General features: G+C 38.0%; 2 protein-coding genes across 2 annotated transcripts; one reads left to right on the top strand and one right to left on the bottom strand.

Annotated features, from left to right (window-relative positions):
* Positions 1 to 5,925: 5,925 nt before the first annotated feature.
* LOC121421340 (WSC domain-containing protein 1-like) lies at positions 5,926 to 10,980 on the bottom strand. Its single transcript, XM_041616028.1, has 5 exons — positions 10,716 to 10,980; positions 9,973 to 10,139; positions 8,468 to 8,635; positions 7,636 to 7,845; positions 5,926 to 6,907 (listed from the first exon to the last, which is right to left on the bottom strand). The coding sequence occupies exons 1-5, from the start codon at positions 10,772 to 10,774 to the stop codon at positions 6,525 to 6,527; spliced, it is 987 nt and encodes a 328-aa protein (XP_041471962.1). The 5' UTR covers positions 10,775 to 10,980; the 3' UTR covers positions 5,926 to 6,524.
* Positions 10,981 to 13,101: 2,121 nt separating this feature from the next.
* On the top strand, positions 13,102 to 19,828 carry LOC121421637 (WSC domain-containing protein 2-like). Its single transcript, XM_041616404.1, has 7 exons — positions 13,102 to 13,403; positions 14,870 to 15,138; positions 15,509 to 15,684; positions 16,372 to 16,549; positions 17,963 to 18,139; positions 18,646 to 18,846; positions 19,016 to 19,828. The coding sequence occupies exons 2-7, from the start codon at positions 14,877 to 14,879 to the stop codon at positions 19,405 to 19,407; spliced, it is 1,386 nt and encodes a 461-aa protein (XP_041472338.1). The 5' UTR covers positions 13,102 to 13,403; positions 14,870 to 14,876; the 3' UTR covers positions 19,408 to 19,828.
* The last annotated feature ends 313 nt before the right edge of the window (positions 19,829 to 20,141 follow it).

Here is a 20,141-nt window from a genome sequence, read left to right as displayed (position 1 = left end):
TTCAAAACATAAAAAAAACATTTGTAATGTAGCTATCTTATTTCCCAAGAAATAGATAGTAAAACATTAAGAACAGCGTTGTCTTGCATGGATTTCAGCGCTTGGATTATATGTAGTAAGTTTAAATTTAAGTTTAGTGAACACTTGAATTATTGGAATGAAACCAAATGAATGTAGCCTCATATTGACTAGTGTCCATAAAAATATCCTGAGAGTTGTACTAAATATTACATCAAAGGTTTATAATGTGTAACTTGTTTTAGTAAGAAGGAAATTATCATTGCCAAATTATTGCACCCTGTTACTTTCAATAGTGAGCAACAATTTGTGAGACAATTCACGTAAGAATTTCAAAATCTTTGTCATTCATAAATGTATGAGTTATTTGATATTCTTAATTTCTTATTCCATTTTTTTTTGGGGGGGAAGGGGAGTGATAATACTAATTTAACAAATCATGATAATTTATGTACTTGTAGTACTTGTTTTAAATGTCCTTTTTACTGTTTTTATTATGTGGGGGTGTTCATGTAAAGCCATTTCTCTTTGTGATCACTAATGATTTCAACTCTTAATTTTTTAGTCATACATGATTCCAATCTGTTTTATGTGGGGGGGTTTTTTGTGCATGTACATCCTGAAGAATGTTGTTATATACTTTGGATATTTTTGGTCCTTCAAAGTAATGAAAAAATAAGAGAAAAAAAATAACTTCAATTTGAGTTCCTTGTAAGCATAAGGTTTATCCCTGCCTTTATTTCCATTCAAATTCTAAGATCACCTTTTTTATGCCAAGTTATGGGAGTTACAATGGGAGTTGGCTTATTGTTTGATTGTAATTTGTTTTAATTTCTCTTATGATCACTTTAATGACTTTTTCTCTTAAATTGTACCTGTGTATGTAGTGTGTGTTGCCCCCCCCCCTTTCTTTACAATGCCTGACTCCAATTTTATGTTTATAGATTGTATCTTTGCACTGTATGCATGGTTTAAAGGTATATTGAACTTGATCATAACTTCAAGATTCTGTTGCATTGTGGGTCACTGTAATCCACAAGATGTGCGTTAATCTGATCGAGATGTGTTTTTTTGTGATTTCAAGATATGTTTCAAGTAGGTTGACACTGAACACTTTGTGAAACATCCTTCTGTGTTCCAGATTGATATATTGTTCAGTGTCAAGGATACAATAATGGCAACGACTATCAGTTCTGAGGTTGTTGTTGGTTTACACCAAGATTGATTTAGTGTTCAGTGTCAAGGATACAATAGTGGCAATGACTCTCAGTTCTGAGCTTGGTTTTGGTTTACACCAAGATTGATTTAGTGTTCAGTGTCAAGTATACAATAATAGCAATGTATCATATAATCAACATCTCTCCTAACACCAAATGAAAGTGCATTGATGGACGCCTTATTTTTGTGTTGCTATGAATGTACACTTTTGGAAACCGATCTGCTTTTGACACCAAAACTTGGTTTATTGACCGATTTATGAATGGGACCGTTTTACACAAAAATATACGATCAATATTTACAATTAATTGTAATTATTGGTTTTTGGCTTGTCTTAGATGAATAGTTATGTTTGATTGTAACCTTTGTGTAGGGGAGCGTTTCATCAATATTTTCATCCGACAAGTTGTCAGATCTGACATCTTTCCATGACTTTGATTGGCTGAGAGGCACTGTTCCTATGGTAACTGTCGGATAAAATGGGACTTGTCGGATAAAACGTCTGACAAGTCCTTTCATGAAACGCCCCCCAGATAACCCCATTTAGCACTGTAAACGATGTCATCTTCACAAACACTGTAATTATATCTTGATATTAATTTAGTTATAACCATTATGTAGTGTATGTGCCTTTCATTGTATAGGCTTATTTCATTTTAAAAGGGTGTTGACTGTATTTTTTGTGACTTTTTTTTTCTTGCAATAGTGGAGGTGGATTGGTGGAATAAAGTATTTTACACGTAATTATGTTGTGTATTGCAATTTATTTTTCGTTCCACTTTTTTATAAGCCATGACACATAATTTTGCCTTTTAGCGAAGCCTTCGTCTAAAGAAGTGCATACTTTTAATTGTGTTTCATTTATTAACCAGCTGCTTAATAAATGTATGTAGATTTGTTGATTTATTAAATAATTGAATTTGAATTATAAGCAAAACCTTAATTGAATTTGTGTCCACACAGAATTGTGGACAAGAAAAGGGGCAGTCAAATATATCGCTGTATATACACATCTTTACCTAAATCGCGTTTAAAGGGGTGTTTTTTTCAGTTTTGGACGCGGGCCGCGCGTGCACTCGTGAAGGGTATCAAAAACACACCGATTTTCAAGAAAAGGGGTGGTTTTGAAAGACTGGTCAATTGCGCGGGGTCAAACGTATTTAGGGTAGGCCCTATGTCCCCCCCCAAAAAAGTTTTTTTCTCGGAAGTCATATTCTGGCAACAACTTGTTTAGCGGCCAAATTTTGTAAATAAAGCGCGCGGAAAACTTCTTAAGGGGGTTATTTGCACACAAAAAAATCGTTTAGGGGGTGTTCGCAAATAATTTGGTCACGCATGTGTACAGCAATACATTTGACTCCCCCACCCCCCCCCCCCCCCGGGAAAACGGGTTGCTTAAGGCAGGGAGAACGATAGAAGCCAATATGTGTCAGGACCTGGGAGTTCCTGTACTATACATGTAAATTAAAAAAAAAAAAATCTAGTGGATTTTAAACAGAACACTGGACATTTCATCATGATTGTGGGGTAACCACTCCCCTTTGATATTTCAAGTTGTGAAGAAAAAAATATAACCAAAAGAGAAGGAAAAGAACAGGAAAGGAATAAAATACAGGTACATTCATGCAGAGAGTAGATGAGAGGGTACGAGTCATCTAACTTTATACTGCCCTTATTTCATTGAGGGAGAACAAAAATTACATCATTTTCAGACCATCTGGTCCCCTTTACAAGGGTTGCATGCATAGGCGGCGGAAGCGGGGGGGACGTGTCCCCCCCCCCCTAAATTTTAGGTGGGGGGGGGGACGGTCCCCCCCCTTAATTTTTCTTTGATAACCTTTTTTTTTGCTTGTCAATTTTTTTTCCTGCGTCCCCCCCTAAATTCACGTGCCCCCCCTTGAAACGTGTGTTGTCCCCCCCCTAAAATTTAGGTTGATGACCTTTTTTTTTTTTTTTTTTTTTTTGCTTGTCCCAAAATTTCAGGTGGACACCCCCTAAATTTATTGGCTTCCGCCGCCAATGGTTGCATGTTCCAGGATATTTTTTTTTTTTTTGGGGGGGGGGGCGTTGGCGGCAAGACAATCTACTTGTATTTAGATATGACTTTTTTTCTTAATTGTTAATGGCCAATATAGAAATACAGATCCATGCCTCTATTATATCTATTTCTGCCGATCTTCCTTCTTATTCACCCTTTTCTTTATATCCACTTTTTTTTCTTTATCTTCTGTTTTCATCACTTAGAAATTCGATAGGGCATGAGTCCGCCTGCACCCCCCCCCCACACTTTCTATGAAAATACCCTGCACCGCGAAATTTCACTGCCACTGTGAAATGTGATGAATAGGAATGTTTGAGTAGGCATAGTATGTATGAATGACAATTTCTTATCCAATTTATTTATCAAAGGGAACTCCGTGTTGAAAGTAATATCATTTCAAACATGCTTAATAAACAGATACACAGAGTAGGCAAAAACTTTACGGAGCAAAATGCTGAAAATTTCATCAAAATGTGATAACGAGGAACTAAGTTATGAATTTAACCCTATCTAGGCCGGGGTATTTTGGGAGTTCCTATGGCCCCTCCCAGCCTCCCCCCCTAAGATCTCGGCCGTTGACCCCGCGATCGCGCCAAAAATTGGCACACGGGTTGCCTTGGACATAATCTACAAGATTGTATAGTAATTTATTTCATGCGAATCGCTAGTAAGTGATTATGCTAATTTATGTGTAATTAGTATAAGAAATCATACTTTTTCCTCTAACTCCCTAAATAAAGCTCCAAATGTACTAATTTTTGGTGTAGAAACTCTTTGTGTTGTCCTAAGCAAGAGTACATGAAAAAAATTGTGATATCAAATCATTTTCTTATGAATTATATTGTTTTTTGCAATTTCTTATGTATTTCTTTGTTTTTTTGACCTTTTGTTTTTCATTGTTTTTTGAATGAAATTTGTTGGGGACTCTTCTGTGATCATAAAAAGCATAAAATGAACACATTTAGACCAGCAAAACTAAAAATAATCATACATTTATGAATTTTGGTTGAAAACACAATTTGCATTGACTTTGTACACAAAATTACGTTTTTGAGCAATTTTAAGTCCGACATGCACTTACATAATGTTGCGTAATTTCGGAACCACGTACCCGGGTGACGCAAAATTGGTCTCAAAAGTTGCGCAAGACTTGAAAGTAAAAACTCAGCGAGCGGCGCAGTCAAAAAAATTCGCACGGCGAAAATATCGCGCGATTCGTTGAGGGGGGGGGGGCTCCGAGCCCCTCCCCCCGGCCTAGATAGGGTTAAAGTTTAGTAATATTTTGTGAAAACAGTTATGTGCACCTTTCCTTTTCTAAATATTACTACATGGAATCATAACTATTTTATTTTTTCATACATGTGTGTCTGATATGGGTTCCTTCTAGTGAAATTAGTTGCAGTAATAAATATCTACTTCATGAAATCAGTTGTCAATCCATTTGTTTTTACATTCTTGAAGTATCAAATTAGAATAAACAAAAGAACAAGTGGGGATATGACATCATCAACTTGCTCGATGAATATTCATGAGGGCATGCATGCATAGGACTGTTCACCAAAACAATGCAAATCTGTCATGATTTCATCATTCCTTGTCCGATTTTTATCAATTTTGGCAGTGTTTTTTTGTCTCATTTTTCTTTATGTTCAAAATCATATGGTTCTTAACCTATAGTACCCATTTAAAGGGATGATCCAGGCTGGGATATTTATATTTCAATAAATAGAGTAAAATTCATGAAGCAAAATGCTGAAAATTTGACCAAAATCGGATAACACATAACAAAATTATTCAATTTTAAAGATTTGCATTATTCCGGTAAAACAGCCAAAGCCATGTCGTTATGAATATTCATTAGATGGGCTAGTGATGTCATAGCTCCACTTGTTCTTTTGTATCTTATTATATGAAATTTTGTTTATTTCTACCAAGAACTAAAACAATTTGATTGACAATTGATTAAGTGCATTATTTATTTACTGCCGCAACTTATTTCATCTCAATGGAGACACACCATGTCATGTATGAAAAAAGTGAAATATTTAGGATTTCATGTAATAACATAAGAAAAAGGAAAGTGGGGATGTGACATCATCAGCCCACACAATGAATATTCATGACGATGTGCATAATACTGTTTTAGAAAAATATTGATAAATTTTTAACTTCGTTATTTGTTATCCAATTTTGATGCATTTTGCTCTGTGAATTTTACTTTATTTATTTAGATATAAATATTTTCAACCCAGACCATCCCTTTAATAGTATAGAACCGAGCCTGTCTAATGCAGTCGTCTCTTCACCAAAGAGCAAAAATAAAGACTCACAAGAATCTTGCTGCAAAATGGAGAATATATCATGTCAACTATAAGTTTAATTGAATAAAGATTTTTTTTAATAAAAAAAAGAAATTGAACTTCAACATCCTTGTATTCATTTGAATCAGACCAAACTACTCAGTGAAAATTATTGACTATTTTTCTTACTGAAAAATAGTCAATCGATTTGTTTGTATTTTTGCGAATGTCTTAGGTCAGCAACCCTGGATTTTGATCTTGCATATTGTTCTGATCTCGGATTTAGGAACCCCAGATCATGTTGGCCAACGATGATTCTATATTTGTTTTCTATCTTCTGTTTACATGGTTTATCAACGAATACAGTCATTGATCTTTTCATCAATATCTCCGCTGAGATTCTTCTGATCATCATCATGATTAAAAAAAATGTCCATGATCGATTTATGATTTTCCAACAATCCTCAATCAATGGTCCAAAATTTATTTTGATGTGGACAATGGTTACAGATTTTGGTGAGGACCTAGTCATTCCTATGTTGCAAAATTGTGTCTTTTCCTGACAATACGCTCATCGGTTGTATGCCCAATGCATTAGTTGCGGGATTAGTTTCCGGGTAAAACAATCTCAGGACCTAATTGAAGCAACCGATGTCAAGACATGCAAGCGGGTGGCATTTGTCATTGCCTTCGGGTCGTTCAGCAAGAATCCCGACGAACTTAGAGGGCGTCAACACTGGATTGCAAAAAGTTATTTCCTCATCTGTTTAGTCCCAATCAAGGGTGAAGTTCCAAGGAAACGGCTTCTGTCTGTTCATCATAAGACTGATTTTCACTTTCACTATGTATTCCATGACTGTGCTCTCTAATATCTGCGTGTAACGACTGTCGGTCATTTGGTGATGCAATTTCTCTTAAACCTTAAAACTGTTTATTCGGTTGTTGGTTTAGTACCAATCGAGGGTGAAGTTCCATGGAAACGGCTTCTGTCTGTTCATCATAAGACTGATATTCACATCTACCACATACTCCATGACTGTACTCTCCAGCATCTGCGTGTAAGGGATCTCGGTCATGTACACCCTTTGACGGTGCAATCTTTCTGTCCTTTCTTCACCCGTCAACAGTGGCGGATACTGCGTGAGGGCGCACTCCAGCCGGTCCTGTCGAACCGGGATGTTCAGATACCGGACCAGTTTCTCGAGGGTTTGATTCGGGTTCGACATCAGATCCGAATAGTGTATGACGTAGGTGCTCCTGGCAAGTTCCAGCCACCTCAGGGCGATGTTTCTCCAGCGTAAACTTTCACCCTGGACAAAGGCCCTGAATCCTGTTTTTGATATACAAAATGTAAAATAATAGATTAAAAATCAATGAGAGCATCAGCATATATTTTTATATAAGCCTTTTTAAGGTAGGCTGTATAGTGTAGTGTCCTTAAAGATTCTTTGAGGCGTAGTATGGTTATGTAAGTCAAGCTGATATCTGAAGAAATATGTGGCCTAGTGCTAAACGGGGGGTGGGGGGGTGCATCAGCATAGTTTTTAGTTTAGTTTAGTCCAACGATGTTGTAGGACTAAGCCTGTTAATCGATCGAAGTAGAAATGTCTATTGCTGCTCTCCTTCAGACAAAATTAGATGCGCTACTTATGTTGGCATGGAGGGGTTGCAGGGGTATCGTAGACAGTGAAAAAAATCCATGGAATGCGATTCATTTTGAGTAGTTTGTTTTAATGGTGCAGTGTATTGACGTGCATATGGGGTGCACAGCAAAAACTGTGATGTTAACCGGTGTACATAGAGGACCACACCAGTTATTTTACACCAGTGTTAAATTGGTGGTGTTAGTTTTACACCTATAGGTGTTATTACAACACCTATGTTTGTTACATGAACACTCTTTGGTGTTATGTTCAATCTCTAGGGTGTTATTTTAACACCTCAGGGTGTGATCCTCTATTAACACCAATTGGTGTCAGTTTTAACACCGACAGTTTTTACAGTGTGGGGGACACTACCCCGTCCCCTCCCTAGGGGGAAGAGACTTTCTTAGCTTACTGTGACTCTTGAGTGCAGTATCCCTTTCTGTTTCGGTCATCGTCGGCTTCAAGATATGCTGTCGGTAAGCTTCGGAAAGGATCGACTGGAAAGGATGACGTAATAATAATATGGCAGCTTCGAATTCCCGGATGTGTCTCGGTTCGTACCGGTGGGTCTTGGCGCAGATAACCCGACCTGCCCTGTAATCTACTTTATTCCCTGGAAAATCTGGAATATTCAATATATAAATGATGACAACTAATTATTATCAACTAATAATTACTAATTGCATTTTTATAACATTGTTCCAGTACTATAATCATTAGTTGGAATTAATGAAATTGCATCGAATTAATTGGCTCATTTCTTTAAGACTTATATTCCTAACTTTGGCAATTTGAAGAAGAAATGTACTTTACTTCTTTGCAATCATTTTTCAGGTAAACTATGTTATATCAACTTCATTCTATTGAGTTATCGTTGTAATATACCTTAGGGGAAGGGACTTTGTAACCACAAAATTCCACAACTCAACTGACTTTTACTGACATTATTTCAATTTAGACATTTTTAATCCAAATATCAGGTTTTGTTTTGGTACTTGTACTTGAACTTGATAAGGCACTGACATTCATACTTATACTCTATCTGTGGATCCTAACAAATACATATTCTACAATTTATGTAGCAATATTATAGGTGCCACAAAAGAGGAGCCTACTTTTCTTTTTCAAAATTCTGACAAGACAAAAAATAGGAGTCGTGACTCCAATCGACCTCCTCCCCCGACGCGAGGCAAGGGTCGGTAAAGGTGAGGGGGGGAGGGGGATTCGCCGCTGTTTCTACTTACGTTTTGATATTTTGGCGTTGTTCTTTTCCGAACTATATGTAGTACCTGTATAGATTCCTGTAGCTTTCTCAATCAGATGTCTTGTCCAAGCATTGCCCGACTGCGGATAGCTGACCAGAGCCACCGAGGTCAGAGACTGAAAGGGCCGAAAAATAATCTTGTCGCATGCTGAATCAAAATAGGGGGGGGGGGTCAAATAAAAAAAAAGAAAAATGATAACACGGTATCGATGATGGTTAGAAAATGATAAAACCAAATATATAGGCCTAGGTATAATTATTCAAATGGGGGTTTTATAAAGCTGGTCGTAAAGTTACGAACGACTGTACGCACGACAGGAACATGATCTTGTGTCCTAACTCAATTACATAGGGATATTACACAGCGCAAAGAAGGATCACCAGTAGTTTGTGAAGTCATTCGTATCTTACGCACAGCTTTATGAAACACCTACCAGCTTTACAAAGAAATTTGTATATCATTCTATATGACAGAAACGATTCTTTAGAAATTCTGTAAAAGCGCTCTCGAATATAAATAGCCGGACATTGCATTCCTGTCTACCAATAATACTATAGAACTATAGGTCGAGAACCGATATTCTGTCATTAGGAAATGAATGTGTAGTGCAGGTGTGGCACGTGTCCCCCCCCCCCTTGAGAAGCAAATTTAAAATTTGTAATGTAAAAAGGCCATTAAAACAGTTATATGCCCCCTCTGTTAAATTTTCGGGTACGAAATATCCTTAATTTGTGGTTGAAAACCTTTTTTGGGGGCTTGTCAAAATAATCCTCCGAAAAATTTGCCCCCCCCCCCCCTGTGGAAAATCCTGGATCCGATCCTGGTGTAGTGGATGGAAATTTTATATTGCGAAGGAAGACTATATTTGACACGAATTAACTTGATAGCACAAAACAATATCATGCAAGAAATTGTAATGATTGGCGATGATTATAATACATGAACTTCTTTATTTATATGACAGGAATACAATAACTTACAACGACAATTTAATACCATGAACATCACAAAAATTTACATAAAGTGGAATGAAATCCAGATTTCATAGTTGATGAATTTTATTTACCTTAATATTTATATTACAATAGCAACACAGATTGGTAGGAATTACTAAAATATAAAGAATTAAATATCAATCGCGCCTAAAAATTGAGAGACGAAGGTTGGTAGCAATTGCCCCCCGCCCCTGATGAAAAACAATAATGCCATGTCCGCAAGAAAAAAAGGGAAAGGAAATAAAATAGAGAGTTGTTGAAGTGGTGGATGGATCCATAGCAGCAGGCAGATTTTTTTTTCAGGAGGGGGGGATTAAAAACAATTATGAAAACAAAAAAATCAACAGAGGGAGGGAAACGACCGAGCTTATCTTGGGGCACTTTTGCATTTCTTAAAATAATATCAAAGCCGTTTGTGCACACTTATGGTGAATTTGTGAAAAGTTTCCGTACGCAAAAAAGTGGATAGATAACTGAGTAATGTTTTACCAGAGACAGGTTGTGGACTGGTGGGCTCGGGGGCCTTCATCCATCTCGTCATCCTACCACTTAGCTCGACACCCAACGGGAGCTTAGCCACGATCAGCAGACCGAAGAGGACTTCGACGACCACCATGACGACGACGCCGAGGGGTATCCATACCTTGAGACATATTCTGGAAGATGGTGACGAGGAAGAGGATAATGACGGTGGCGATGATGAGAAAGATGATAAATCATGTTCATGATGATGAAGATGAGGATATGGAAACGATGATGATAATGAGGATGATGATGACAATATCAATGGTGATGATGGTGATGATGATGACAACGACGATGATGATGATATTAATGATGATGATGGTGATGATGACGATGATGACGATGATGATGTTAATGATGATGATGGTGATGATAATGATGATGATATTGGTGAAAATGACAATTATAATGTAATTAATCATGATAATGAATACAATGTCAAAATATATTGAGATAGAATAATGACGACAGAATGATCCTAATAATCACTTCAATGGTAATTACAAATACTTGTATAATGAAAACTACAATGAAAATGATGACGATCACCATCATCATTCTTAAGACAGAATTAGATAGAAAACAAATTTGTTTTGATGATTAACCATGCATGGTATAGCAATAACGCACCTTTATCATTTTTGTATATAAAATGAGACTTCCTGGCCACAAACATTACAAAGATACGATCTGACATCATGACTTACATTCGCTCTCTCGTCATCGCCGTAGGCGACGTCGACTTCTCCTTACTCGTTTCAATCATGTCGATATCAATAATTCTGTCTTTGTTACCTCAATGTCAAGCTCCTGCAGTCCTAAAATTATTAAATTACCGTACTGGGATAAGCCCGCACTTCACAGATCCATCTTTGTGTATTCGAATCCTCTATTCCAAGATCACTTGTACTTCATGAAAGTGATACTGCTATACTGAGGCGGGAAGCAGTTTTTTAACAATCATTGCAGTGATGCGAATAAAAATGCAGAGGAAGTAATGTGCTCCACTGTTTTTAGGTCAAACCTTTACAAAATATTGCCGCCATAAATATCTGAACGTGTAATACTACAAGCCACAGCTGTGGTACAGTGGACCGTGTATAAAGGATTACCTGGTAGGAAGACGTTTAGACTTAAAGATAGAATATCGATTTGAGGGATGGGTAAGAAAAGAACGAAGTATTGATTAGTGTCGGTGTAAGATTAAGGGGTTACCTTCATTGATCATGTTGGTGACTGTGGATCCTCTTGTGTCCGCGTAGATGTGAGTTGTGTATCCATGTGCGGTGCGGGAGAGGGTGGGGGATCGAAGGCACAAGGGCCAGTATTTTGATTTGATGGTGTGGGGGGGGGGGCAACCGGGCAGGACGACCTGGATGCCATCATGATAATTATACAGGGGTAAAAAAGAGTTACATTAAGGATTTTTAAACTAAACGAACATTGTAGCTGGCAGAGGCGGACACATTTTTTCTTGTTTCACAAAGTCGAGCGCGAATTCACAGCTAAGAATTTTAAAGGTAGGCATGACTGGTTGCAGGTTCTCATTAAGGTGATATCTATTCTCAACAAATAAATAATGCGAGCGCGAAGCACTAGTAGAAAAAGTTTCAACATCCTTAGATGAAAACTGGACGTTATGAATACTTTTTGTAACCATTGAAATGATGTTAACTAACACCCAAAAATAAAAAAAAAAGAAAGATGAGAGCGCGTAGCGCGAGCTGATTTTTTTTTAATATTCAGCCCTTTTTTGTAATCATGAACATGCGTATCTCGCTAAAACATAAAATAAAAAATAATATATTAATCTCTATCAACAGCCGCTGTGAGCGCGAAGCGCCATCGAAATTTTGAAGTTTGTATAATGACCTTGGTGACATTGACTGAGTGAGAAAATGTTCAAAATTTGAAAAGATTAAAATGTTGTTTTGGGGCACTTTACAGCTTAAGTAGGATGCTTACAGTGATCATGGTGATAGCATTTACTCTGCACATTTTTCCAGCAAAAGTTCTTGGGGGGGGGGGCAAATGCCCCCGTGCCCACCCGTTGCATGATGCCGCCACTGTTTGTCTAACTCTACTTTCCTAACATTACAACATACCTCACTCGGGTTAGTGCTAGTCTGCTATGCAGACTCTGAATGGCTCGTGAGGTGAGATCTGCTACTGGTTTGCTAAGCAAACCAGCCTGAAAGGGCGAGCGTAGCAGCCTCAGTAGACCTAGTCTGCTATGCAGACTCGTTGAATCAGCTGAGGTACACACACTGCAGATGTAGGTAGACTAGGTTAGTGCTGTCCTTTATTGCTAAATGACAATTTTATCAAAATTAGTAGACGAACTAGGATAAGACTAGTCTGTAGGCACAGACCCATGGTTTTCGCAATTCACACAGTGCATAACTCAGAGTCTGAAGTAATGAGACTAGATTCACTATGTACTGTGACTGGCTCTCATTTGACACAGACACAATGTTCGGAGACTAGTCTTCACGGTATATATGGTATAATCGGTTAAATTGTCAAATATGATTCTGTGAACGCAGACTAGGTTTAGACTATTTGGGATGAGACCAAACGGAAAGTAAACCAAGTTGGTGTAGACCTAGTGGCAATTTACCAAATACGTCAACTCGATTCCCCCATACGTATCCCCCAATGCCTCTTTGTATACCATGCCATTACAAAATACACACCTCCAGTCAAAATATTGCTGTATACGCGCGTGGCCAATTTCTAAACACCCCCTAAACGAGCCTTTTCTGTGTGCAAAATAACCCCCTAAACAAGTTTTTAAACAAGTCGTCGCCAGAATATGACCCCAGGAAAAAGCTTTGGGGAAAAACATACCCTAAATACGTATGACCCTGCAATTGACTATTGGCCAGTCTTTCAAAACTACCTTTTAAAAAAAATCGAGTGCACGCCCCCCCCCCCCGGGCCGTGCCCCAGACGTACACCCCCACCTTCACATGCCCTATACACCACCTCCATTCCGCGCCCCCATACGTATCGCCACCCCCCATGCCTCCACGTTGTCCCCATGCCCTTACAAAATCAATAGCCAGCATCAACCTCATTTGCATATCAATGAATAAATACAAGAACAACCGATTACACTCTTTGGCATGCTAGCAAGAGGTAAATAGGGTCTGTATTTGGATTAAACCGCTCTGTAATTGACAAACATGGGATGTTTATCAAACTATCGAGTCTCCTCAAAGTTTGTGTATTTTCCACTTAATTCGAGAATACATTCTGGAAAGGGCAACGTTAAGGATCTTTCGACGAAGTAGATCGGTGTGCTATCATAAACGTGGCAAAACATCCTTCTATATACCGCATTTGGATTGCATGCGTATCGTTGGGGGATAGTAATTTATATCGCACTTATGGTAAGTGAAATAATCTTTTTAATTTGTTTCTGAAACGTGTTGAAATCATTATATCCACCGTTAAATTCATATTGATATTAAGTTAAATGTATATTTCACGAGAGGTGTCGAGATGTGGAACCACCGGCCTAGCTCGCTGATATTCTTTGTTATCAATGTTGTGGAAAATTGAAAATGTATTGATGTGGCCTATGATATATTTTTTTCAAGGGGGATTAGACGACACCCCCTACCAAAAAATGGAGGAAAATAAAGTTGATAACTTATTCACTATCTCATTTTTTCAGACCTTTAGTTTGCTTCGAGTTTACTTTCATATCTTACCATTACGACATCATTTTATTAAGTCTAATGTTATGCTGCTTCTATAATTCTTCTTTCCTCTCATACATAAAAAAACAATAACATCAACGAATAATAAAAAACAAATTTTGGAACTAAATCTGAAAGATAAAAAAAAATCCGACATCAGAATGATTGCATAGGTTTGCTCGCTGTTGTTCAACTTTTCAGAAATCGTTACCCTGTATAAAAACCTGTCCTCTCAAAGTTTTTGCTCTTGATAATACGTTTACTAAGGTTTCGTAATGTCACATTGGTTTATTTTTAGTTGCACTCTACCATAGGAGGGCGGGGGGGGGGGGTCACCCGATATCATGTTAGGTTTTATTAAAAAATAGAAATATAAAGGAAACATATTTATAAAGGTTTGGTTTGGTGAAAATCCGTCAAAGAATCATCAAGTAGCGGAACTTCGAAGTTTTGATTTTGCGACGTAGAATGCGAGCAGCTTCCTAAAGCATACATAAAGCAACATTAAAAGATGAAAATGTGTGTTTCTTTTTTAGTGAATACATTTTTCAATCTTATCATACCGTGCTTAGAACTATTATGAAAATAGTTTAAGTCATTGGTAAACGTTGGAAATGTTTCAATGAAAAAACGGAGCAGCTGCTGGCATAGATTTTATCTATTTATTAAAAATTACTTATCGTTAGAGTGAACCTTTAGTACAGACTATCCGGCAGGACGCAATTTTTATTTTCGTCAGTACTTATGCACCCGACGCGAGAGGGCAGTGTGAACGACGGTATAATAGGGTTTATTTAGTCAGACTACGCCTCATGAATATTCACGGAAAGGAAACGCAACGATATATCGTGATTTCTGACCCTCGTTTGGTGTGGCTCAATCAGTAAGCCAATTCTACCGTCGAGTTCAGTGACGCAGGATCAAGTCTCACCTAGAACGATTTCAGAGATTTTTTGTTGAAAAAATATAAATTGAGGCAAGCCTCTGAAGTCCAAGATATGTAATCTGGTTCATAGCCCCCCCCCCTAGCCTATTATTTTGTCAATCACACTGCCCTCTCTCGTCGGATGCACACGTACTGACAAAAATATCGCATCCTGGACGTCGCCATGATATTTTGACGGTAACGTCTTTTCTGCTTCGCTTCATTTTAGATCTCATATGGGGGTTGATGAGATGAATTTTCGCTGCAATCGACGATGCTTTCCATACTGTGGGCCTTTCCGTTTCCGAGAGGTTTTTCTTGCAGTCAGCGTATTCTTCATGCTCGGATACTTCGTTGGGACCTACCTAAATTTAGATCCGATGGATGGTCGGTTGCCGTTACCAGATAAAGCGTACAGACAAACTGCAGAGAGGAGCAGCGAAATTGAAGATAATGAAGAAGAAAAGACAACGCAGCAAAAGGAAGAATACGTGTCATGTGAGTATAAAAACAATTCAAAACAAATAAAAATGTCAGCTTTTAAATTAATCGTCATACGAGTTATCTAACATGTCTAAGCGGTCAGCGAATTAATGACGTCACTCCAGTGATGAGTGAAACTAGTCTGCAGACAATTCACACTTAAGGCCACAATTGGCATGATCGGATCTTGAACAATTTTCATATCTACAACTTTCTTGTTTCCCCAATCCCTTGCAGCGTATGTTAGGCTGAAGATCAGACCATTATTGTGTTTCGAAAAACCAAGATTGTGTGCCTAGTGCCAGTTTGCCAAAGGTAATTTTAAGCACTTTCATCATAATATGTTTATTTTTTTTAATTTTTATATATTTTTATGTTTTTTCAGCTTTGAATAAAACATGGTTGACTTGGGACAAGATAGACAGTCCTGGCGTTTACCGCGCATGTGTGAAGAGACCGGAACCGGAAGCAATGAGAGAGGTCATCACGGGGCAGCATATCCTTCAAGATACAGCTGACAAACTCACGATTGAGGCCTGTATCGAAGCTTGTATTCAGTTGGTGAGTTAGAAAATACTACTAAAATATGAAAGACATGAAGATAATTTAATATTTTAATTTCCTGTCACATGCAGATATCGTTATTTTTTCATCATGTGGGTACCCCCCCACACACACGCGCACACACATACGCATTTCACAATTTGTTTTCCCGTTTGTGGCCACTTGGCTAAATTCATGGAGAAAACGTCATCGTCATCATCCTATCCATTTATCATAGGTTACTTATAAAAAGGAGATGCAAACACACCTCCATGGACTGAAAATGGATCCTACTACGAAGACCAAAGGCCTGAGTATGTGCCCTGTTTTGTTCTTCGTTTCTCCTTCTCCGGAGTCGTTACCGTCCGATGTTATGCAGTTGTTAGAGAAGGAAAATGATGATAGAACAACCAAATGGACACAAACCCGCCACCGTCCTGCCGCCGGCCAGCGTCGGTAGGAGAAGTACTCCAGAAGAACGTTTCATGATAGGAGTTGTCTGATGTTTTAGTCGACAGTTACCATAGAAACTGCTTCAGGGAAGTTGCCAGATCTAACAACTTGTAAGATGACTGACCTCCGTTTATGGAAGAATACGAAAATGTAGTGATGGCACGTCGAGTATCTGTGGATACGCCACTCATATGATAAATCCATGAAATCATTTCAAGTTTCTTTCAATTTCAAATGTTATCTTTCATATAGGTGTTCACATACGCAGCACTGAGCCGTGGTCGTGAATGCTACTGCACCGATGTTTCTATGAAGTCACAGTTCTTGTCGTACGTAGACAGCGCCCTCTGCGATGTGAGATGTACAGGGGATAGGTATCACAACTGCGGAGGTGACAACTATATGTCTGTTTACAGGACGTCTGTACCAGGTAACGAATCCACGGGCTCGGAAATCTTAAAGTCATTAATTTTCATGGGGAGTCGAATATTATTTGTGAAGCCCAGACTTTGTAATACCTAGATACTTATTTAAGGGGATTCACCATCGAGAAATTGTTCGGCAAGCTCAGCTTAGCTTCGGGCCACTGTCATTCCGTGGAAAGTGAGATATTAGGGAGTTTTCGCATCACTACGCGGACACTTTCTGGAACGTAGAGAATCTATTATCAAAAACCCTACATGACAAGATCAGTCTTTATCGAAAATCGGTGAATCAAAACAGCAGTTTTGTTCGTGATTCTGGACAAACGACATATTTGCAATCTTTCGTCAGCTCCGAATCTAAGGACGATCTTCTGTCCCGGTATACCAGTGTTCGGTGCTGTTTATTGTACTTTGAAGAGCATTTTCAATAGATCTACTATGTTGGGGAATCCGTCGCCGTTGCAATTGCGAAGACTCGCTAATGACTTTAACACAAGGCAAGTCCAAGTGGTAATTCATAACGTCTGCTGGTATTAATCTCTAGCACCCACTGCGTGTTTGGCATCCGAATGGTTTCAAATTGGCGACACGTCATTTGCTTCTGTGACAATAATTCTGGGTTTTATTTCATCTCAGATGTTAATAGTATCAGAGTAAGGGGTGCAATAGAGTTCTATATTGGGTTTAGGGTAAGGTATAATATCAATCCATGATTAAAGTCGGTTATTCGTCGTTTGGTGTATTGAATTATCATATCAATAGCAGAACAATTATTGTCGCAGGAGCAAGTATAATGGAACATTCACATTCCCCATAGCTGACGCTGATGACTTGCATGCTCAAGTTCCCCAAACGACATCTCTTTTATTAAAATAGTTATAGTAGTAGGACCTACCAAATAGATTTATGTCAAAAGGAACCCTGGTGTAAATACATAACAGTGTTCATCAGCGAGGGTATTAGTAAGAATAGCTATATCTTTGGAAGAGTTCTTACACGCCCGACGGGCATAGCCGAGGGCATTCGAATTATAATAATGATAATAATAATATAGGTATATTTACCCAGGGAAGCCCCTCAGTTTCGAAAACTGTTCTACCAGCGGCCCTGCTATTATTATTTCCCAGGCTTTAGCTGGGCTGCCTAGGCGCTCAAAGCATTCAAGGAATTTCTTCCTACCGGGTACCCATTCACCTCACCTGGGTCGAATGCAGCGCAGTGTGGATGCATTTCTTGCTAAAGGAAATTACGCCATGGCTGGAATTCGAACCCACGACCCTCTGTTTCAAAGTCAGAAGACTAATCCACTGGGCCACAACGCTCCACATGTTTTAATCTTTTAAAAAAAATACGATGCTCCCAAAACACCACCTCCCGTGTATGTTAAATGATTGTTATTTGCTTTGGTCCCTCTGCAGATGCTCGTTGTTCTACCATAGAGTTGGGCGCCCCCGGTTCATTCCCGCTCATTGCATTAGCTTCATACCCCCGGTCGGGCAATACATGGACTCGTCAACTCATTGAGAAAGCTACAGGAATATACACCGGAAGTGTTTACTGGGCTAAAGAAAGTCAGATGGAAATCTCAAAGAAAGGTAATCAGTAAATTCATTTTACTTGATATTCGGTGTTTAATTACACAGTATTGCTTATTAGGTTTTAGTGTTTAGCACCTTTTCGTTCCAAACCAAACACCCATACCGTTGGTTTGGGTGTTTGGTTTAGTTTATCACTGTAAATAGTCCCCTGTTATAATTATTACTATTATAGCTATAACGATTTGTACCCAGTTTGATTTTTCGTTTTCGATTTCAATTTAAATTTCCATTTGACATTTGATACACCACGTCATGTCCATTTTCAATTTTGTGCTGAATCAAATTCCAATTTTCAGTTTGATTTTGAATCTTTATTCTAATTCATATTAAGAATTTCATTTTTGTTTCAATTCAAAATCCACTTCTTTTTTTCAATTCCCTTTTACATCTTTACTTCCATTTTTTCCACTTTCCATTATGCATTATTTCAATTTCCAAACACAACGATGAAATCTAATTTTGATACCAAATTATTTTCCTTTTCTCAAACTTCACTTCGATAGTTTTCTTGGGAGGGAACGTTGACTACAAAAAGCAGAGTACAATTTGTGTCAAGACTCATATGCATGACCGAGAGAAGTTTCTGGGCGCCATCATGTTAATTCGGAATCCGTACCGGGCGATCGTTGCCGAAGTTTTCCGAAAACAACTCTTCGAGTCGAAAGTCTCACCCGAACAAGCGATCAAGTTTTTCAAATCAACAGGTTGGTATTCCGAATTTAGAAAATTAAAGAAAATGAATGAAATGTTAGTAAAAAATAAACAATAACTGAAAAATAAATAAATAAATTAATAAATAAACTTCAATTTATCATGATTTTCCTTGATTTAATTTGTTTGTTTTTTATTTCTTTTTGGTCGTTTTTCTGACAGAGTGGAATAAATTTGTCAACGAAGCAATCGAAAATTGGAAATCCATGAATATGCATTGGATACAAACCCACAAACGATTCCTTCCGATGTTCTACGAAGAGCTCGAAGCCGAGACCGTCCGGAAATTGATGGAAATTGTCGTGTTTCTCAATCGACCGGTGGAACCCGAACGGATCGTCTGCGCAACTCAAGATCACCCATCCTCCTTAGCAACAAGTACCTCCCTTGGTAACCATGGGCGGAAGACGCGTGTTTATCTCACCGAGGACCCTTTCACATCTGAAATGCATCAGAAAATTGACCAAAGTATACAACTCGTCAACAAAACACTCTTTAAATTCCACAGGAAAGTTGTACCTGCTGAATACCTGAAGAAAACTGATGTATTCTAATGACGTCACATTTACACTTGTTTTTAAAACTTATATCTCCCAGGACAGATAACTCCCAAAGCCTGAAAAATAAACTTACTTTTGTACGTACCATCTGTTATTTGAATAATGTTTCCACAAAAACCTTTGACTAGTTTGAAGTATATATGCCTACGAAAGCATTTCGAGTCGTGCAATACCAATTGGGGCTACTTAGTTTTTTCTATTTGTTATACATGTGTTCTTCTGCTCATCAATAAATGTTTTATTTATGATATGTAGTTTTAGTTAAATGCGCTTAGAAACGTATTTAAAAGCTACATTGTTTCCATGGGAATAATAATTACAATTGTTAATATGATTCATAATGAACTGCATGTAACCAGTGCACGTATCTTTCAACATGTTTAATGTAAGATAAACATCTTGTTCTTAAAAAGTATACATGATGTGTTAATTGCCTTACATGTTTTTAGTAGTGTCCGTCAATAATTTAAGCCTCGGATAGGCTTATTTTGCTTGGTTCATTTAACTGTTATTAGTCATGTTAGTTGTATACAGTGATGTACCGTGGGTCACAACATTCGAAGAGTGGGGGGGGGGGACCAGCAACAAACAACAAAAATTGACTCACTTAGAGTCAATTTTGGTTTTAAAAAGCTATTAAAGAAAACTAAAATTTGTTTGTATTCACCCGAAAAATAAGGCGTTAGAAACACATTTTTTCATATCATGATACATACCTTTCTCATTAA

Source organism: Lytechinus variegatus, chromosome 9 (genome assembly GCF_018143015.1).
Source record: "Lytechinus variegatus isolate NC3 chromosome 9, Lvar_3.0, whole genome shotgun sequence".
Taxonomy (NCBI): Eukaryota; Metazoa; Echinodermata; class Echinoidea; order Temnopleuroida; family Toxopneustidae; genus Lytechinus; species Lytechinus variegatus.
Note: the sequence above shows the minus strand (reverse complement) of the source record. Positions and strands in the feature narration are given on the sequence as shown.